The sequence below is a fragment of the Saccopteryx bilineata genome, chromosome 10 (genome assembly GCF_036850765.1).
Source record: "Saccopteryx bilineata isolate mSacBil1 chromosome 10, mSacBil1_pri_phased_curated, whole genome shotgun sequence".
In the NCBI taxonomy this organism is placed as follows: domain Eukaryota; kingdom Metazoa; phylum Chordata; class Mammalia; order Chiroptera; family Emballonuridae; genus Saccopteryx; species Saccopteryx bilineata.
The window spans coordinates 15,223,995-15,243,039 of record NC_089499.1 but is presented as its reverse complement, the minus strand read 5'-3'; the positions used below and the strand labels follow the sequence as shown (position 1 = coordinate 15,243,039).

At 51.6% G+C, this 19,045-nt stretch overlaps 1 protein-coding gene across 2 annotated transcripts in view; it reads right to left on the bottom strand.

Moving 5' to 3' along the window:
- The window catches only part of TRANK1 (tetratricopeptide repeat and ankyrin repeat containing 1), a 112,444-nt gene that overhangs the window by 19,065 nt on the left and 74,334 nt on the right, over positions 1–19,045 (bottom strand). For both annotated transcript variants that reach the window (XM_066244744.1, XM_066244745.1), the window contains 7 exons: positions 18,290–18,466; positions 14,368–17,265; positions 11,107–11,306; positions 10,238–10,375; positions 5,903–6,049; positions 4,354–4,510; positions 1,057–1,145 (listed from right to left, as the gene is read on the bottom strand). In XM_066244744.1, coding sequence (XP_066100841.1) covers positions 1,057–1,145; positions 4,354–4,510; positions 5,903–6,049; positions 10,238–10,375; positions 11,107–11,306; positions 14,368–17,265; positions 18,290–18,466 — 3,806 coding nt within the window. The remainder of the gene's footprint in view (positions 1–1,056; positions 1,146–4,353; positions 4,511–5,902; positions 6,050–10,237; positions 10,376–11,106; positions 11,307–14,367; positions 17,266–18,289; positions 18,467–19,045) is intronic.

The following is a 19,045-nucleotide window of genomic DNA, read 5'->3' as shown; positions in this document are numbered from 1 at the left end:
GGCAGTGGCCCACAGCACCCCCTGCTCCCTCCCTTGCTTGATGGCAGAACCGGCCTCCCATCAAAGGCCCTGACTGCAGACGGGACTGCTCTCCCAGATGCCCTTACAGCCAGGCATGGGCCTGTGGCCAAGCAGTGACCAGTGAGATGTAAGGAGAAATCCACCGGGGACCTCATGATGAAAAAGAGACACCCCCCCAACCCCCGAGAGGAAAGTGCCTGCCCTTCCTTCCTGCTTGGGACGCTGATGAGGGAAACGAGGGGGTTGACACGGCCACAGCCATTGTGCGACCAGGAGGGGGACATCTCTGCCACGCTGCGGATGACCCAGGGAGGAGAATGGAACAAGACAGGGCCCACGTTGACCTTGTTGAGCTGCAGGCGTTTGGGACCTGCAGGTGCAGGCAGCATGAACAGCACAGCATAGCAGACACCCGAGACCATGTGACAGGCAGGGACAATGACGGTCGGGGAAGGGACGGGGCTCTTCTGGCTGGTTTCTATATTTCGGGAGGGTATCAGTGATAACACTTCTCAGAAGGAGGCTGTTCAGGCTCCCTAAGATGGCTTGTGGCTTGAAATCAGTCAGCTCAGTCTCGGGAAAAAGCTTAACCTATACCCACCAAACCCAAATTGGCAGTAAAGTCTATCTCTGATCAACTTAAACATACACACACACACACACACACACACACACACACACACGAGCCAATCTGTTACAGTTTTAAAATGCCAAATGATTACAGCAAAAGCTCTAACGCAAGAACACAGGAGAGAAAGAAAATAACTACAAGTGCTTCTCTGTGGGGCAAAAACCTTGTTTTTGCATCCCGCACATGCTGGCACTTGGCCAAAATGAGGGTTGCCATGGTTGCACTGGGGAAGGAGCACAACAGGGAACTGTCCGCATCACGGGGTGACCTGATGTTTCTGAGAAAGCCCCAAAGTGCCACAGGCACCACGACCCTCGCCCTGTCCTGGGGGAAGAGACGGTGGGAGACCTTCCTGGGGAGGCCTGACCCCCAGCCCCTGGTCCAGCCCCTGGTCGACCTCTTACCTTCCAGCACTGGTGTTTAGCATAGTACTCTCCTTGTGCGATCCACTCCTCAGGGGTTGAGGTTTTAACAAACATGCTATCATCAAGGTCTACAATAAAAACAAAAAAATTGCTTCTCTGGGCATCTGTTCACTTAGACCTGTTGTTATGGGATGAATTTCGTACCCCCATCTCACCCTCTGGAAATTTAAATGTTGCAGCCCTCATCCCCCTAGTACCTCCGAACTGACTGTATTTGGGAAGAGGGCCTACATGAGGCTGTTCTGGAGGGCTCTGATCCCATCTGCCCGGGGTCCTTTATAAGAAAAGGAGGTTAACACACACAGAGATAATAGGGTCTCACAAAGAAGAAAGGCATCTGGAAGCCAGGGAGAGACCTCAGAAGAAGCCAAACTTGCTGATGGCTTGATCTTGCATTTCCAACCTTCAGAACTGTGAGAATATCCATTTCTGTCATGTAAGCCGCTTGGTCTTATTGTTATGGGAGCCCAAGCAAACAAATACACCTGTGTTGTCTTTCGAATATTCATTTAAAGACATATTACGACTTACCAGGCCAAGTTGCTGTGGGTTTTAGAAGGGGGGTGTGGGGAGTGAGGAAAATGCTGTTTGGCTTTTGAACTTTGCTCTGCCTTCCTTTTCTATGGCTTTGAATAAGAAGACAGGTAGCATTTTACTTTCTCCTGAGAAATCCAAAGCCATGTAGTTTTTAGCAAACTCAACATGTCAGGGCCTTTGCAAGGGAGAGGGTGACAGAATTTACAGTGTTTCCAAATGTGCAGACTGTGCCGTCCTCACAGAGAGCACTCCGACACTCCCGCTGGTGGACACGGACGATGACAAGCACCTGCTGTTGGAGCCACCTGCTGTCCTCCCTAGCCTGCTGGTGACCGTGTCGGCTCCCCCTCGGCCCCCTGAGCACCTCCAGCAGTGGGCCACACTCTCTGTGGGTCTGAGCCAGCTTCATCGGGCACCTGAAGGACAGTGACTACCAACCAGGACAACGCTGACAGCCGAGTTGGAGCCAAAGGGGTCAGAGAATCCCAGGACAATCGATACCAAGCGGGGAGCAAGACAGACTGCCAGCTTTGTTTAGAAGGTGCAAAAACCACTAAGCCTCGCAGCCGGAACCCTCCCAGCGGGCCCTCTGCCACGCCCTTCAGCACTGCATGCAAAGACGGTTTCTCAGTGTCTTGGTCTGACTCCTTGTGCACCGTTAGTGCCCTGGTAACACCTCGCCCCCACGGCCAGGCTCTGCAGTGTCTACCGAGGGCTGGTCAGCTCTGCCAGCACCGTGTAGGGACCTGAATCACACAGTCACAGACACTCACCCAAGCTCCCTTGCACAGTGGGGACAGATGTTCTCAAAGACTCTGCCACGTGCAACTTATAACACGCATAAGAGCATCCTTTTTCTTGTACTCTGTATGCTACCAAAACGAAATAGATCGTAATCCTGTTTTCCTTTGGGATAGGCATTTTAAAGAATGGTTTTGAACAGATTTGGAGAATCCAAGGTCTGAGGGGCACACAATGCGATGTGCAGATGATGTTTTAATGAATGAGCTTCACAACTGAAGCTGTACCTCCATCAATTCAATTTTAAAAATTGAAAAAAATGAGAGAGAGAGAGAGAGGATAAAAGGCATGCAGGAGAGATGAAGGATGACCACGGCAGGCCAACCCACTCCTTTTCCTTTTAGTTGAGGGAGGGAGGGCGCAGGGAGAGACAGCGGGACCTGAGCACGGTCCTGTGGCCACGCGGGCGGAGAGTTCCAACAAGAAGCTAGGCGACAGAGCACAGTGTAGGGACCGCCGGAGGGAAGAGGGAGAGAGCTGGAGAGCAGTGGAGGGCGGACGGATGGTGACGATGGGGGACCTGACTCAGGGTGGTGAACACACAGTGCGGTGTTCAGATGCTGTGTCGTCGAGTTGTGCACCTGAAACCTGTATGAGTTTATTAACCAATGTCACCCCAACAAAATCAATTTTAAAATAAGAAGCTAGGTTAACCCCAAGGCTTCAACTGTTCCCACTACCCCATACCAATCAAAGCCCAGGGATAGAACCCATCGGAGCCGTTGGCTGGAACCAGAAATCGCCTCCCTAGAACTGGCTGAAACACGCTCAGGAAGCCAGCAAACACCTGCGCAGCAGCCGAGCCTGCTTTCCCTGCCCTGCAGAAATCAACCAGGTCCTCCGGGGCCAACTCAACCGCCAGCCCAGCAGATTATTTCTTAGTTATCCTATCAGGAGAACTTCACTCCATTTTTTAATTAACTAGTCTTTATAAATTATAAAAACAATACATGACAATGTTTAAAAAGGGGAAGAGGGGCCTGCCCAGTTGGCTCAGTGGTAGAGCATCAGACCAGCATGTGGAAGTCCCAGGTTCGATTCCCAGCCAGGGAACACAGGAGAAGCGCCCATCTGCTTCTCCACCTCTCCCCCTCTTCTTCTTCTCTCTCTCTCTCTTCCCCTCCCACAGCCAAGGCTCCATGGGAGCAAAGTTGGCCCGGGCGCTGAGGATGACTCCGTGGCCTCTGCCTCAGGCGCTAGAATGGCTCCGGTTGCAACAGAGCAATGCCCCAGCTGGGCAGAGCATCGCCCCCTAGTGGCCATGCCGGGTAGATCCCAGTCGGGGCACATATGGAAGTCTGTCTCTACCTCCCCTCCTCTCACTAAAGAAATAAAAATAAATAAATTTTTAAAAAAAGGAACACTGCAAACAGCTCAGAAGGGTACAAAGGGGAAAGTGAAAGGAGCCCACAGCGCCTCACCCACCAGTCCTGCCCGGCCCAGAGGAGCCGCTGTGCAGTTTCACACTGTGGGACACGTAGGTCATTTCCCGTTTCTTATCATTAAAACAGGGCTGTGATGAGCACTCTTGTTCTTGTATCTTTGAGATTTTACACCAGAACACCTCTAGGATAGGTGCCTAGAGTGGACTTACTGGGTCAGAAGGGACACTCACTCTTTATTGTAATAGACATTGCCAATCAGCTATCCGAAAGCCCAGAGCAATTTGTGTATTCCCAACACAGCCTCTCTCTCCTCTAACCCTTGACCATGACCCTCACTATTGAAAGAAAAATAAAAGATCTTCCCTAAAGGAGTGAACCCTCCTGATCCCATTACAACCGCCCTGTTCAGCACACCTCACCAATAAATATGAACTTGTTCCTCAGAAGACTAGAAAGACATTTCAAAAACTACGCCCTTTACACCTGACCCTAAGAACAGCCGGGAGCGGCACGCTGTCTGCCCCGCAGCCAGAATATTCTAACGAGCTCTTACCTTTATTTTCATCCGTCTTCACAACCTGGACAAAATTTCTTCTGATGAAGTACTTGAAGGCAGGAGCGCGCTTCTCCGGGTTCTCATCGAAGATCCAGAGGTTGACGCGCGCCCGGGTGATGGCTGTGTACAACTGCTTCAGCTCTCCGTTCAGGAGCTACGATGGGGGAGAGCGGGGACAGAGGCGGTGAGCCCTCCGCCCGGGGCCACCGCGTGGCACACTGCGGTGGGCTGACTCCGACTTCAGAGACATAAGGAAAGTAACTTATAGAGCAGTCCGGCACCAGCTGTGAAGACCTGGGGGGCTCACCACGGCCTGCGCGCAGTCAGGCGGAGCTCCAGCAGGGTGTACATGTGGGTTCAGGACCACCCCTGGACCTGCTGGAATGTTATCGTTCGAAATAATGATAGATTCGTAGGAAGTTACAAAGCAACTTCCACTCAGCTTAGCCCAGCGGCTCTAACTGACGCAATCACTGTGACTTTGTTTTCAAAACTAAACCAGTCCTATACTTCTATTATAACTATTGCTAGGACTAAATTACTCGTGACCGTCCCACCCCATGACTGAGCGCTGGGAAATACACGGTGATGATGACCTGGACAGAGGGACGGCCTACTTGATTGAACAATGCACACTGCAAGAAAACAATGGGTTTGTGGTTACCTAGAAGTCCACCAAGCTTGGCAGTGACTTCACTTCTGTTTCTGCTGAGCCTCCGGGGCGTTTGCAGAAATAACCAGATTAACTGTTAGTCTGTTTGTATGAGACATGAGACTGGGAGAACAGTTTCTCCTGAAATTTTGGGTTTTGCTGGTTCCATTTCCAGTGATGCCACCCCCACTCTGAGTACCCATCATCCCTCTCCGTCAAGAACTCCATAGAGCTTTTGAGCTTTGGCCTCCTTCTCGGTGACACAGGTGGAATGTGAAAGGCAAGGACAGCCGGGTCCCTTCACAGTCCAGGCTGCTGTCCCAAACCCCCCACTAACTAACTGTAGTCCCGGACTTCCCTAAGGAGTTCCCGTCGGCAACACCCACTGTTCCAAACACAGCTGAGTTCTCGGGGGGAACAGAAGGTACAACCCAACCTCCACCTTTTTCTTTTTTTAAGATTTTTATTTATTGATTTTATGGGGGCGGGGCAGGAGTGAGAAGTATCAACTCATAGTTGCCTCATTTTAGTTGTTTATTTTAGTTGTTCACTGATTGCTTGTCATATGTGCCTTGACCTGGCAAGCCCAGGGTTTCGAACTGGCAACCTCAGCATCCCAGGTCAACGCTTTATCCACTGCACCACCACAGGCCAGGCCCAACCTCCACTTTCAGACAGTGCCCCACCCATCAAGCCCAGCTCTCTGCTGAGACAAGGCAGCTTGCCAACACAGAGACCCCTGCCCCTCCCTCGCCCACCCTCCACTCCCCAATACTGACACACAGAAAAACAAGCCAAGGGCCAGCCTCCATCTTGCATCCCGTCTTCTCGCCCAAGGCTTGGTTGCTGGGCCCCCATCAAATGAGCCTGTGGACAAGCAGGACGGAAAATCACCTTGTACATTTCGGGATTCACGGCGAGGGGCCGGCCCTGAGAGGAGCTGGGTCTCTCCAGGGGCACCGGAACCAGCGGCCCGTTGTCCTCCCTGGGGTCAGCCGATGATGGCGTAAATGAGGAGATGATCTTCCATTCCTTGTAAGCCTGAACAACAATGACAAATTAAAGACCAACAGAATATGCTTGTGAACTCTACACCATTTCCCTGGGCCTCACGGTGAATTGAGCCCCCCCACCCCCATTTCCTGGCCTGAAGGCCAGGCTTTCAGCCCCAGTGGTGAGGAGTGGGCCGTCCTAGGGCCTCAGAATGGTGGGACAGGACTCGGGTTACATAGGCAGGGGTCGGAGAAGCTTCCAGGAAACCCCTCCCACCCCAGACACTTGCTCGAGACAGCCGAGAAGCCAGGCTCGCGTGCCCACTTTCAGAAGAAAGGCTAACGGCCCCAGAAATTCTTGTTGAAAGAATTTCAACAAAGCAGCTTAGAGAAAGGAACCCAGTGTCCTCATTTCTTTTCATGACATATTCAAGAGATGCCACTTCGGGTCAGCTGCTAACATACATCCGGCAGAATTTTCTAGATACATTATTCAACCAAGGACGGGAAGGCATCCCAGAGCTGTGGGCACACTGCGTAAGGTAGCCTCAGGTCAGGTGAAACAAACGTGCGTCTAAGCTCTCTCACGCGTTAGTGGTGTGAGCTTGGACAAGCTGTCCGTCTCCTCCGGGTCTCATTTCTCCGCTCTGGAAAATGAGGGTGATCGAACTACCCACGTTTGTTGGGAAAGTAAAAGGAAATCAATCAATGTCAAGTGCCTGATACTATGCCTGATAAATAGTTGGGTATTTTAACCCTTTTCTCCTTGATCCAAACTCAAGCCACAAAACCACGCTGACAGCGTAGACCGGGGCTGGGCAAATGGTTTCAGATAATAAATATTTTTTGGCTTTGTGGGCCCTGTGGTCTCTCCTGTAACCACTCGACTCTGCTAACTGCAGTACAACACAGCCCTGGTCAGTGTGGAAATGGACAGGCATGGGGTGTCCCAATAAAACATAGTCTTCAAAACTAAAATAGAATTTAATATAATTTTCATGTGTCACGGAATATTACTTTCCTTTTCTTTTAACCATTTTAAAATGGATGAACCATTCTTAGCCCACAGGCCATACAAATATAGTCAGTGGGCTGGATGCGGGCCCTGGGGCCATGGAGAGGTGCTACCTGCTACCTCTGCATCTTTTCAAGGAGGATAAAAAGATGAGTGAAGACCATTCATTACCTCCTTGAAGTTACTCCATAACAAACTATATAAACGTGAGGTTAGATAGATGCTTTAACTACCATCTATGAAATAAAAATGGTTATGCTAGTAACCAATTATAGAATTAATCACCAGGTTCTGAAAAGAAATGTTAATCGTGTAATCACTTAAGTAGCTGGAATTTAAAAAAAAAAAAAAAACAACCTTCAGGATATATGATGACCATCCTCTTTGTCAAGCCGTTTACACAACTGGATTGTTTGCCAAGGAAAGGAGGGCGAGACGGTAGCGTGTGACATTTGGAAGGACCTAGCAGACAGCACGAGGTGCCGACGGGCTGACCCAGGAAGGGCTGGGGAGGCACAATGTATTTTAGAACTGCTGAATGAGAAGAAAAGCTGCCTGCGCTGTTTCCCCGAATAAAACACCTTTGACTTTCAAGACAAAGCCTTTTGGAGTGAGTACGTGTATTTGTGCACGAAGACACAAGACTACAGGCCTCAGCACTTCCGGCGGTAAAACAAGAAGCACTTAAACCTTCCAGCTTCTTCTGCTGGGATTAATCACCATGAAGGAATAAGGCTGACTTTTCTACTGCAAGCCTGCCACGGGGCAGGACCCGCTCCACAGGTTAGTGAAGCAACCCCTGAAAGTGGCCGTTTTCCAAGTCCTTACTGTCCTATCTGCACGTGGAGTGTGAGGGAAAGGACTGCCCACCAGCGCAGACCGCAAATGGCAGGCACCCTCCCAAGTCCCCACAGGAGGAGAGTTTGGGGTGGGGAGGAAGGTGACTGGGAGAATGAATGCCCCTCCCCCAAAACGAGGCAAAATCCAAAAAGAGAAGGACTTGGTTCCCTCCCCATCTCAGAAGATGGCCGTGGTGACCTGTGGTTAAACAGGTAAGTGTAAACCCTCCGTAGAGAATCATAAACCAGGGCAATAAGAACCCCTCTGCACGCACGCACATACATACAAACGCATGCGCACCCAAGTGACAGGTGCTGCAAAGAGAGTGCCTAACAGAAACATGAACCCAGGTGGGGGGAGGAAGAAGAGGCTGGGGGCGGGGAGGAGCTCCCACAGCGCCCCCACCCCACACAGCAGTGATGACCCACAGTCACCCTGCAAGTCACCAGGGGAGAAGCCAGCCCACAGGTGACCGGGGACTTATGTGATCCCTGTCTTCCCTCGGCTCTGATTAAAGCACTTCCTCTCCTTTGCTGACTGGTGCTTTTGGGTCTGGAGGTTGTGAATGATCCTCTGAGGGTGTGTTCTGGAGCAGGGGTGCATCATTACCATGCCTGGTACCTTGGGAAGCACCACATCAGAGGTCTTTCTAGAAGTCCTATTGGGTACACAGGAGGAAGTGGATGTTACCAAACGATTCAGTTAGTGATGCTTTTCATTTCGTGCAACTCGCCGAGCCACTGGTGGGAGCACGGGGTCAAGGTATCCCGCCCGGCCTTGGCCATTTCCAGGGTCAAGGTGAGACAAGCACTGGGCTTTCATTTCACAAACGGAGATGACTACAAGTTACAGATCCGTAAGCCCAAAGCTCCTTGAGCTTCTTCCTGGCACAAGCATACAACTGGCACTTAATAAAGGACAGGAACAACAAAGTCTTACCCCTTCCTCTTTAGGAGAGCCTCGGTCCAACCATTGACCAATGGATGTATTATGAGAAAAAAAAGTTAGTCCTCAGAGATTAAAAATGGTTCCAGGGTTAATGAGAGTGCATCTGATTTTATTAGCGAAAAATAGAAAAGGAATGTACTTAAGGTGTGGCAATGGTATGCTCATTGTGGAAGGTTCTGGAGGCTGATTTGCATGCAAGGTTTTAGGAAGGGAGTACAGTGGAACTTAGAACTCAGAGCATCTGAGCTCATGTCCAGGCTCTGCCACCTATGTTATCACTACCGGCAATTTAATTTCCATGACCCTCAGCCTTGTGTACAGAATGAGGGTAGTAAAACACATACAGTCTCAGGAGGTTGGTGGAGGAGACATGAGACAATGCATTCAAAAGGTATCTCCTAAACTGTAAAGCACCTATAGCGTATTAGCCATAGGTCTTATCAAGTCAATCATGACCTTTTTTTTTTTTTTCAAAAATCACACAAAAAAATTAAAGATTCCATGTAAAGGGTCCATTCTGGAGCAGATTTTAAGGTGTCAAAGCTAACGGTGCTCCTGACCTGGCTAGGAAAACCAGCCCCTTCAAGCATGCACCATGTGCAGTGGGAAGTCTGCAACAGGGACCAGGACACAGCCAGCTAAGTCCCCAAAGGAGACCCCTCAGCACAGTCCAAAGCCAGCCTGAGTCCCCACCAAAAGACAGCGGTGAAAAGAAATCAGTGGCTATAAAACCGAGGACAATGGTCTTGCATTAGTGGCTCTACCTATAATGCACTGAGTTTGGGGAGAAAGTCCATCAAGTCAAAGCAATAAGCTGGCACAGAAGTCACTGGGGGTCAGTCTGGGGACACTTTTGCTGCCATTGTCTGCATGGGTGGCAAGCAGTGGTGGTGAAGCCATGCCAGAGGGAGCTCCCAGGCAGGGCGGCTCTTCTCGTCCCCCGCATTACCTGATCCGGTGGGCAGGAAGCAAGCCTCATGGGTCTTTCCGGAGTTGTCTCTTTCTATGGACTGACCTTGCCCAGTTCTTTCCTCACTGGGTGGACACTGCTAACCTTGCCTTCATTTGTCAGGCTCTCCTCAGAGCTCACTCCAACTTGAGCATCCTTGGGAGTCAAGGATAACGGTAGCTAGTGAAAACCAGAGCTGGCACCTGGGTACCAGGCCTTTAGAAGAAGATGAACGAATACAAGAGAACAGGGAAGGGCAGGGCACGGGGAGAACCAGCCCATGACACACTGTGAAACAACAACCCACAGCCATGGTCAAGACCCACATCCAACACTCCAAGCCCCGCCCTGAATGGATGATGGTTCAGCACAGAAACAGGCACCTGGGACACACTCGTCTACGCGCTCCCAATGCTCTTTCCTGCGGGGGAAGTTCAACTCGCACGGACACATGCGTCGTGGGCCAAGAAGTCAGCACAACGTACCTCAGAATCAGTGAAAAAGTTGTAAAGGAGGACATCATCGAATTCTAAGCCCTTTGCTTCGTAAATTGTGAGCACAAGCGCTAACCCCAGCTCTTCAGGGATCTTCTCCTTGGCCATTTCATTGGCTACCAGGATGACCTAGAAAAAGAAAAGGGAGAGAGGAGAGGAGACAAGCAAACATCATCTTCTACAAAGAGAAACCCGGTAAAGCTCAGTCCATTTCTACAAGAGGCAGGTAATGTTATTAAAAGAGCAGTGGCCAGCTGGGACTTGGTCGGCCAGGCTGGTGGAAATATTAATAATAATTAGTCAGGCCCTGGCCGGTTGGCTCAGCGGTAGAGCGTTAGCCTGGCGTGCGGGGGACCCGGGTTCGATTCCCGGCCAGGGCACGTAGGAGAAGCACCCATTTGCTTCTCCACCCCCCCTCCTTCCTCTCTGTCTCTCTCTTCCCCTCCCACAGCCAAGGCTCCATTGGAGCAAAGATGGCCCGGGCGCTGGGGACGGCTCCTTGGCCTCTGCCCCAGGCGCTAGAGTGGCTCTGGTCATGGCAGAGCGACGCCCCGGAGGGGCAGAGCATCGCCCCCTGGTGGGCAGAGCATCGCCCCTGGTGGGCGTGCTGGGTGGATCCCGGTCAGGCGCATGCAGGAGTCTGTCTGACTGTCTCTCCCCATTTCCAGCTTCAGAAAAATACAAAAAATAAAAATAATAATAATAATAATAATAATTAGTCACTCACTTGTCTCTGAAATACACCCATTCTGGGTGAAGGGCTATTGAATTCTACCTCGTACACTAAGTTAACCACTCAAACCTTTTTTTCAATTGCAAGCTGCCTTTTATTTCAAAACATTCGATCCCAGGAAGCTCACCTGGTGGGCCCCAAATTCAATGGGCTGGGTTTTCCTCTTGTTCCCTCGTAGCAAAATTGCCAAGTCGCTTACACTACAGGACTCCAGGAAGGTTGGTTTGGGACCATCAAAGAGGCCAGAATCCCTTGGAAGGCGATCAAAAGATTCTGGGAAATAGAACTGAAGTAAATCCACCACTCCTGATGCCAGATCGAGGATTCCTGGGATAAAACAGAAAATGCCTGTCAGAGGTTAAACAATGTGACGACATGACTTGTTTTCCTGTGGGGGTATTTTATTTTTGGTTTAGTTTTGCTTGTTTGTTTTTCCTGAGAAGCAGTATTGGCCCCTGATAGTATGTACAATTGCTAATCCATTTCCAGTTCTCGTTAGATTATCACTCTGGCCCTGAGCCGTATTTCTCCTGGTACAATGGATGAAGGCAGAGATGTGCTGCTGTGCTAAGCAGGTTTTATGGGACCTCATTCCTGACTTATATTCATATTTGTGAAAATTACCTCGTAAAGAAGAGTCCAGGCCGAAATGTAATCCGAACAATTAGAGCTGTTAGAATACTAACATAAGAGGTGAGTAGAGATGATAAGGAAACCAGACTCCTCCTGTCCCCTCTCAGTGGTGCTTAGAGCACTGGAGTCAGTGTTGCCATGGTAACAGCAGTGGCTAGATGTTAGCTGGGGCAGCAACCAAGGCCTCCACTGCCCTTTTCCACCAGGTTTATATCCGGTGGAGAGAAGGATGATACTGAGAAAATTTGTCAGAGCTGGAGAAAAGATTTTTCTAAAAGTGCTTTCTCCCTGGGTCTAAGCACTGAAGTGACCAGTGACACAGTGATGCTGACTCAATACTACCAGACAACAGGAACCTCCATAAAAAGCATCCCATTTTATCCTCACGACGGCCCAGTGAGATAGACCAGACAATCCCGCTTTAATGAACGGGGACTCCGAGGTCTGAGAAGTCAGGAGACCCCTCCGGGTGACAGGGTTTGAAGCCAGGTTGAACACAGCTCACCCTGGGTCTCTCCACTCTTCTTAGGCAGCGGGTGCCCTTTGCCTCGCCCATAGACTACCACGCCTTTGGTGGATGGCCACGAAATGGGCAGACAGGCCCCCACTGCTCTCGCCAATAACAGCAAAGGGGAATTTTATTTTCTAATACTTACTAACAGTATACAATTATAAAGAAAGCATGAACACCAGTGGAAACTGCTGAGTCTCAGAAAATCTGCTGTTTCTACGGTTCTCTCCCCATTCAGAGCTAGCAGAAGCCAGAAATTGACATTAACAGGAGAATCAGACAAGGGTGCGGAAGTGTGCACAGCGGGGAAACACTGGAATCCGCTTCAATCCCCTTCTAGGAAACGAGGTAAGTAAATGTTATAGAAACATACATAAAGAATATGTATGTTCCATAAAACATATTCAATCCCCTTCTAGGAAATGAGGTAAGTAAATTTTCTAGAAACATACATAAAGAACTTTCCTTTTTTGTCCTGCCACAGAAAGGAATAAAGTATTAATACATGCCACCACAGTGGATGACCCTTGAAAATGTCAGGCTAAGTGAAAGAAATCAGACACAAAAGACCATACGTGGCATGATTCCATTAGTAGGCAATGTCCAGAGTAGGCAAATCCGAAAAGACAGAAAGCAGATGAGTGGTTCCCAGGACTGGAGGAAGGATGAGTACCTGCTAAGGGTCATGTGGTTTCTTTCTGGGGTGATGAAAGTGTTGTGGAATTAAGACAGTGGCAATGGTTGCACAACCACTGTAAACAGATTAAAAACCACTCAATTGTACACTGTAGACAGAATGTTATGCTATGTGAATCTCAGTTTAAAGAAAGAATAAAAGATGGAGGAAAACTATTCACTACACATAGTAGATATTTACTACATAATCAATATGTGCGTGTGTATGATTAATGCATACAATATATAAAAAGGAGTAAAAACAGAAGGAAATGAAATGAAAGTTTAGTAGCGAATGGCCTTACAGGTAGCTAGTAATTTTTCTAAACATTTCATGTGTTTTCTAAAGTCTCTAAAATCTAGTGCATATTATTTGGCCTATTTTCTGGCTCTACACACAGAAACATATCCACGTGGTCCTGCCTCCATCCTAAGAGAGAGGGTAGAATATGGGAGTCTACCCGAAGCAATGGTCCGAGGAGGTGCCGCTGAACCTGGGATACACATCGGAATGAGGAGCTCATTCCACTGCGAGGCCAGGTCCTCTTACTGGATGCAACAACAAAAAAGGGGGTGCCACCTGAGCCCTTCCCTGAGGATGAAGAAACATGAGCTACGTGTCTTGGTCACGCAGGCCCTACACTGTGCCAGGCAGGGTAGGAGCTCAATAAATGTTTCCTGACCGGAACAGGGAGGGACAAGGTCTCACAATTCCTACTGAGAGAGTAAAGTACTTTGTGACAACTCTTCCTGAACAACCGAGTCCCAGGCAGAAGACCACGGAAGAGCAAGAAGTTGAGCTGCTCAGACACAGCCTGAACCTATGGTTCACAGGCAACATCAGTGAGACCTTTGAGAACCCTGCGAAGTGGGGCTGAGTGGTGTGGTGTATGCTACACTCTGGGAGGCCACCTGGCCTTGGACCATCTCCTGAATCCTCGGCTAAAACAGATCAGAATTTTAAGCTAATTTTACAATGTGTGTGTGTATCTGAGTGAGTGTTTATGTGCATGCATGGGGGTGTATGAATGTGTATGTGTATGTGTATATGTATATGTATATGTATATGTATGTATATTATGTGTGGTATATATGTGTCTTCTCTTTCCACCAAACCAAAGCCTATTTGAAATGCATCTAGAAAAAGAGCATCTATCAAAAGCCCATAATAAACATCACTTAAAATGATGAAATCTTAGGAACAGTCCCATTAACTTTAGAAATAACATGCAAATGTCTGTTATTGCTTCTATTTAAGTTCCTAACCAACGCAATATGACCGGAAAAGGAAATAACAAGTATGTCAAAGAAGATAAAAACTTCCCTTAAGTAACAGTCCATTTCCACTCAACCAGAGCTTGAATGATCAACCTAAGAATGAGTGGTGGCAGATATGATAAGACCTACACTTGTTCGTGAGTGTAGGTACTTAACTGACAAGCTCCAAAATACTATCCCTACTGCAGCTACAAAAGCCTAACAAAAGCTAGGCCACAGCTGCAAAAGCAGCCCAAGGTCAGTCAGTTCTCAAGCACCTCTCCCACAGGCAAGCCCAAGCCCTGTACATACCCGAATGGGACCTGTAGTTCTGGTACAGCTGGTGGATCCTCTTGGGCTTCCGGACGGCATACTGCTTGTTCACGGTGCTCCTGCTGGCGTAGTGGAACAGAGAGCGCAGGTCACTGAAGCGGAAGGCCACACCCTTCATAATACTCTGGGCCGTGTCCCCAGTGAGGAACATGGCATTGGGGTCATTGATGCATTTCATCAGCAGCGCGAGCTCGGCCTGAGTGAAGTCCTGAATCTCATCACCGTAGAGCTCGTGAATGGACCACGGAAGCACCTTGAGCTTCGACAGCCTGCGGGACAGGTTGTACAGAACATCCTCTTCGTCGAAATAACCTTTCTGAAACCGGATCTGCTGGTACAGGCAGAAGAGGCTGTAGATCTCACTCCGGTCTTCCTTGAAATTGGGGCACCGCTTCCTCCCTAACTTCTGATACGCTTCTTCTGTGAGTCTCCCCTGGGGGCAGCTGAGAGCCTCAAAAGACCCTTTCAGAAAAGATTTTATTTCTTTCCAAATCAGTGCAGGGTTGTAGGAGGTTTTCCCTTTGTTCATTTTGGGCCATATTTCATTGGCGAACACCTCAAACGTCACGTACACCCGGGGGTCGATGTCACAGGAACGTGTTTCCACCGCCCTGTCCTCCTCGCCGTTGTCCCCGTCCGCCTCGGTCTCCTCCTCGTCCTCCTGCCAACTGGAAATGGTCACCTCTTCCTGCGTGGACCATCCCACGATGGTTCTTTTCAAGCTGCCATCTTCGTTTCTCAGGAAAAACGGGTTGGGCAGAGACGCATCGAGCAGGAGGAGCAGCTGCTTGGAAGTGACAAAGAGAGGGAAGTTCTCGTCCTTCAGGTCCTGGAGTCTGTGCACACTGGGTTCCAAGGGTCGGTAGTGACTGGTGGCCTGGGTAGACTTGGAAAGCTCGATGAAGTTCCTCTGCACCTCCTGGCACAGGACGTGGTTCTTGGTCACAAAGATCTGGTGTAAGTGCTCCAGCTGTTGGGGACCATCCGGGGCACATGCTTCTGCCCCCTGGCTAGACGCCCCGGGCTCCCCACCGGCTTCGCCACCACAGGCTTCCCCCTCCTGCTCCTCATCCACGCTGTCCACTGTCTCCACTTCGATGGGATCTTCCTCTTCCTCGACCTCCTCCCTCTCCTCCTCTTCCTCGCCACCTGGACCCTCCTGGCTGGGCTCCACCTCCAGCCTCGTCTTCGGCCACATCTCCTTGGCCAGCAGCGGGCACTCCGCCTGGGCGGCCTTTTCCCAGTACACGTGGAACTTCTTCCACAGCCTATAGAGGCAGCAGGTGGTCTTCCCGGTGCCGCTCCGCCCGATCAGGATGATGGGCTCCAGGGGCCTGGGGTTCAGGTGGATCACGGCGTACTCGAGCTCGCCCACCCGGAAGGGGTACTCCACCATCACCGTCATGTCGTTGAGGATGTTGAAGGCCATGTTGGTGCTGAAGCTGTGGAACTTCATGATGTTGTACTCCGTCTGCACGGCGCTGGCCGGCGGGAAGTACTCGGGCTCCACGTGCTCCCGGCCCTTCTCGGCCTCCGTGTCCTCCACGAAGCAGCGGGGGATCCGCTTCTGGACTTTCATGTTGGCCGACACCTGGCCCTTGTTGATGCCCTTCAGCTTCTTCCGCAGGATGCAGGACAAGCCCCGGTTGTAGGCGGTGCAGATGGCCCTGATGGAGTCCGACAGTTTGCAGTGATCCAGGACGATGTCCCAGATCCGGATGATTTCGGTGTAGACCTGCCCCGACTTCCCCGTGGAGTGCGAGTTCCGCTCCGAGGCGATGATCTTCTCCGGGTTCTCGCTGCAGCGGGGGGAGAAGTCGATGGCCAGCTCCCACAACATGCGGGCGCCTTTGTCCAGCTTGGCCTCGAAGAGCTGGATGTTTCCTTTCAGGTGCTTCAGCCGCTTCTGCAGGCCCTGGGTCCACTCGCCGTTCCCCAGCCTCTGGATGGCCAGGATGACCTTCTTCTTCATGACCTTGGTCATCGCCTTGCTGGACAGCTTCTTCAGCATTTCCGACGTGCACTCGATCTCCCACGTCATGTTCTCGAAGTCCTGGAGGCAGTCCTCTACCTCCGGCCAGTGGTCCTGATCGTCGTTGTCCTCCCCGCCCCTGGGGCCAGCCGGCACGAGCTGCAAGGCGGCGGCCCCCGCCCGGGCACGCTCACCCACCGGCTCCCGGGCAGCGGGGTCGTCCCCGCCACGGTCGGAGCCTGCCACCGCCAGGGCTCGCGGGCGCTCGTCCTTCTTCACTTCCACGCCAGCTGTCTCCTGGGGCTTGGGGTCCTGCGGACGGTCTTCTGGGGGGGACGTGTCCAGTTCAACCTGCTCGATCAACCCCATGATGTACTGCACAAGGTGGTCTCTCTGAGAGCAGGGCTTGACCGCTCCAGGCTCCTGCCTCGCCACCTGGGCGTCCGGGAGAGACTCCCAGCTGTCGGGGACCATGGCTCCCTCAGACTGGGACCTGGCAGTGCCGCCGCAGGCCAGCGACCTGGATGAGACCTGGGACTTGAGCTGAGATGCGTGGCCGGGGACAGCGGCCCTGGGCGGCCTCCCCTGGTGGGCAGCAGCATCCTGCCGGCTCCTCCGCCGGCTCTCCGTCACAGCCTTGTGCCAGGCCAGGAGCAGAGGGTCGTTCTTCTTGACCCGGTACCGCGCGTCTCTGCCTTCCCTGTTCTTCAGGGTCAGGTTGATGTCGAACTTCGCCAGCAGGTCTAACAGCTTCTTCATGCGCTTCATCATGCCCTTCTGGAAGAGCAGGTGCATGAGCGTGTTCCCGCTGCCGTCCTGCACGTTGGGGTTGAGGTAGTCGAAGTCGGTGGGGTTGCACCCGAAGAGGTCCAGCAGGTGGCTGAGGAAGTTAAAACCGACGTCACCTGGAAGACACAGACACAACCCCGTGAGCGCCGAGACGTCCTTCCCTGGGAACAGAGGCCCCCGGATGGACGGGAGCCGCCAGCCGGAGGTGTCTCAGCACAATGAACTTCCCCAAGGATTTGATAAGCCAGTGGTTCTCAACCTGGGGCAATCTGCTCCCCCAAGGGACATTGGACCGTGTCTGGGGACATGTTTGATTGTCACAATTTGGGAGGTGCTGCTGACATCTAGTCGATGGAGGCCAGGGATGCTACTGAACATCCCACAGTGCACAGGACAACCCCCACAACAACAACAACAAATTATCCAGCCCAAATGTCCATGGAGCCAAGGCAGAGAAACCCTGACATCACCTTACAAAATTCCAGTAAGATCTTTTATGTCAGGACCTTTGAAAATGGTGTAAATAAATAGGAAGTATTTATTAGCCATGGACAGCCAACTTGGAAACTCAAGAATCCACCTCAGCCTGACCAGGCGGTGGCTCAGTGGAGAGAGCGTCAGACTGGGATGCGGAAGGACCCAGGTTCGAGACCCCGGGGTTGCCAGCTTGAGCCCGGGCTCATCTGGCTTGAGCAAAAAGCTCAGTAGCATGGACCCAAGGTCACTGGCTCGAGTGGGGGGTTACTCAGTCTACTGAAGGCCCGCAGTCAAGGCACATGTGAGAAAACAATCAATGAACAACTACGGTGTCGCAACGAAAAACTGATGATTGATGCTTCTCATCTTTCCATTCCTGTCTGTCTGTCCCTATCTATCCCTCTATCTGACTCTCTCTCTCTGTCCCTGTAAAAAATTAAAAAAAAAAAAAGAATCCACCTCAATCAACCTGCCCTGATCATTCACCAAGATGGTCATTCTTTCCCATCAAGCTACGGGCAGGCCTCGCCAAGAAATGTGCTTTTTCCACTGGTTTTCCCAATAGGAAAAACAAACAAACAAACAAAAACAACAAAACCGAGAGCATCCGTTCTAGCATCCAGCCTCGTCCTCAAGGAGAAGACCGGTTAAACAGAGGCCTACCGTTGACGTCCAGAAAGATGTGGAGTGCTGCGTGCAGAGGAGTATCGCCTTCCGTGAGGGAAATGTCGCGGGGGTCTGCGCCCTTGACCAGGAGGACAAAAGCCAACTCAAAGTCCTCAAATTTCAGGCACAGGACGAGCGGCCTCTCCTGGCTGTCCTGGAGACCCTCGGGCAAGGCTGGGGGAGGCAGAGGAGAAGGGCGCCCATGAGCTGCATTCGTGGGACGGGGTTCAGCCCGGCCCACCTGGGGAGGGCAGGCCCGCCTCGGTCACTTATTCCCAGGGGGAGCTGATGCTCGCCTGACTTCTGAGGCCCTCCTACCACCCCCTGGGAGGCAGAGGAGAAGGGCGCCCATGAGCTGCATTCGTGGGATGAGGTTCAGCCCGGCCCACCTGGGGAGGACGGGCCCGCCTCGGTCATTTATTCCCAGGGGGAGCTGATGCTCGCCTGACTTCTGAGGCCCTCCTACCACCCCCTGGGAGGCAGAGGAGAAGGGCGCCCATGAGCTGCATTCGTGGGATGAGGTTCAGCCCGGCCCACCTGGGGAGGGCGGGCCCACCTCGGTCATTTATTCCCAGGGAGAGCTGATGCTCGCCTGACTTCTGAGGCCCTCCGACCACCCCCTGGGAGGCAGAGGAGAAGGGCGCCCATGAGCTGCATTCGTGGGACGGGGTTCAGCCCAGCCCACCTGGGGAGGGCGGGCCCACCTCGGTCATTTATTCCCAGGGGGAGCTGGTGCTCGCCTGACTTCTGAGG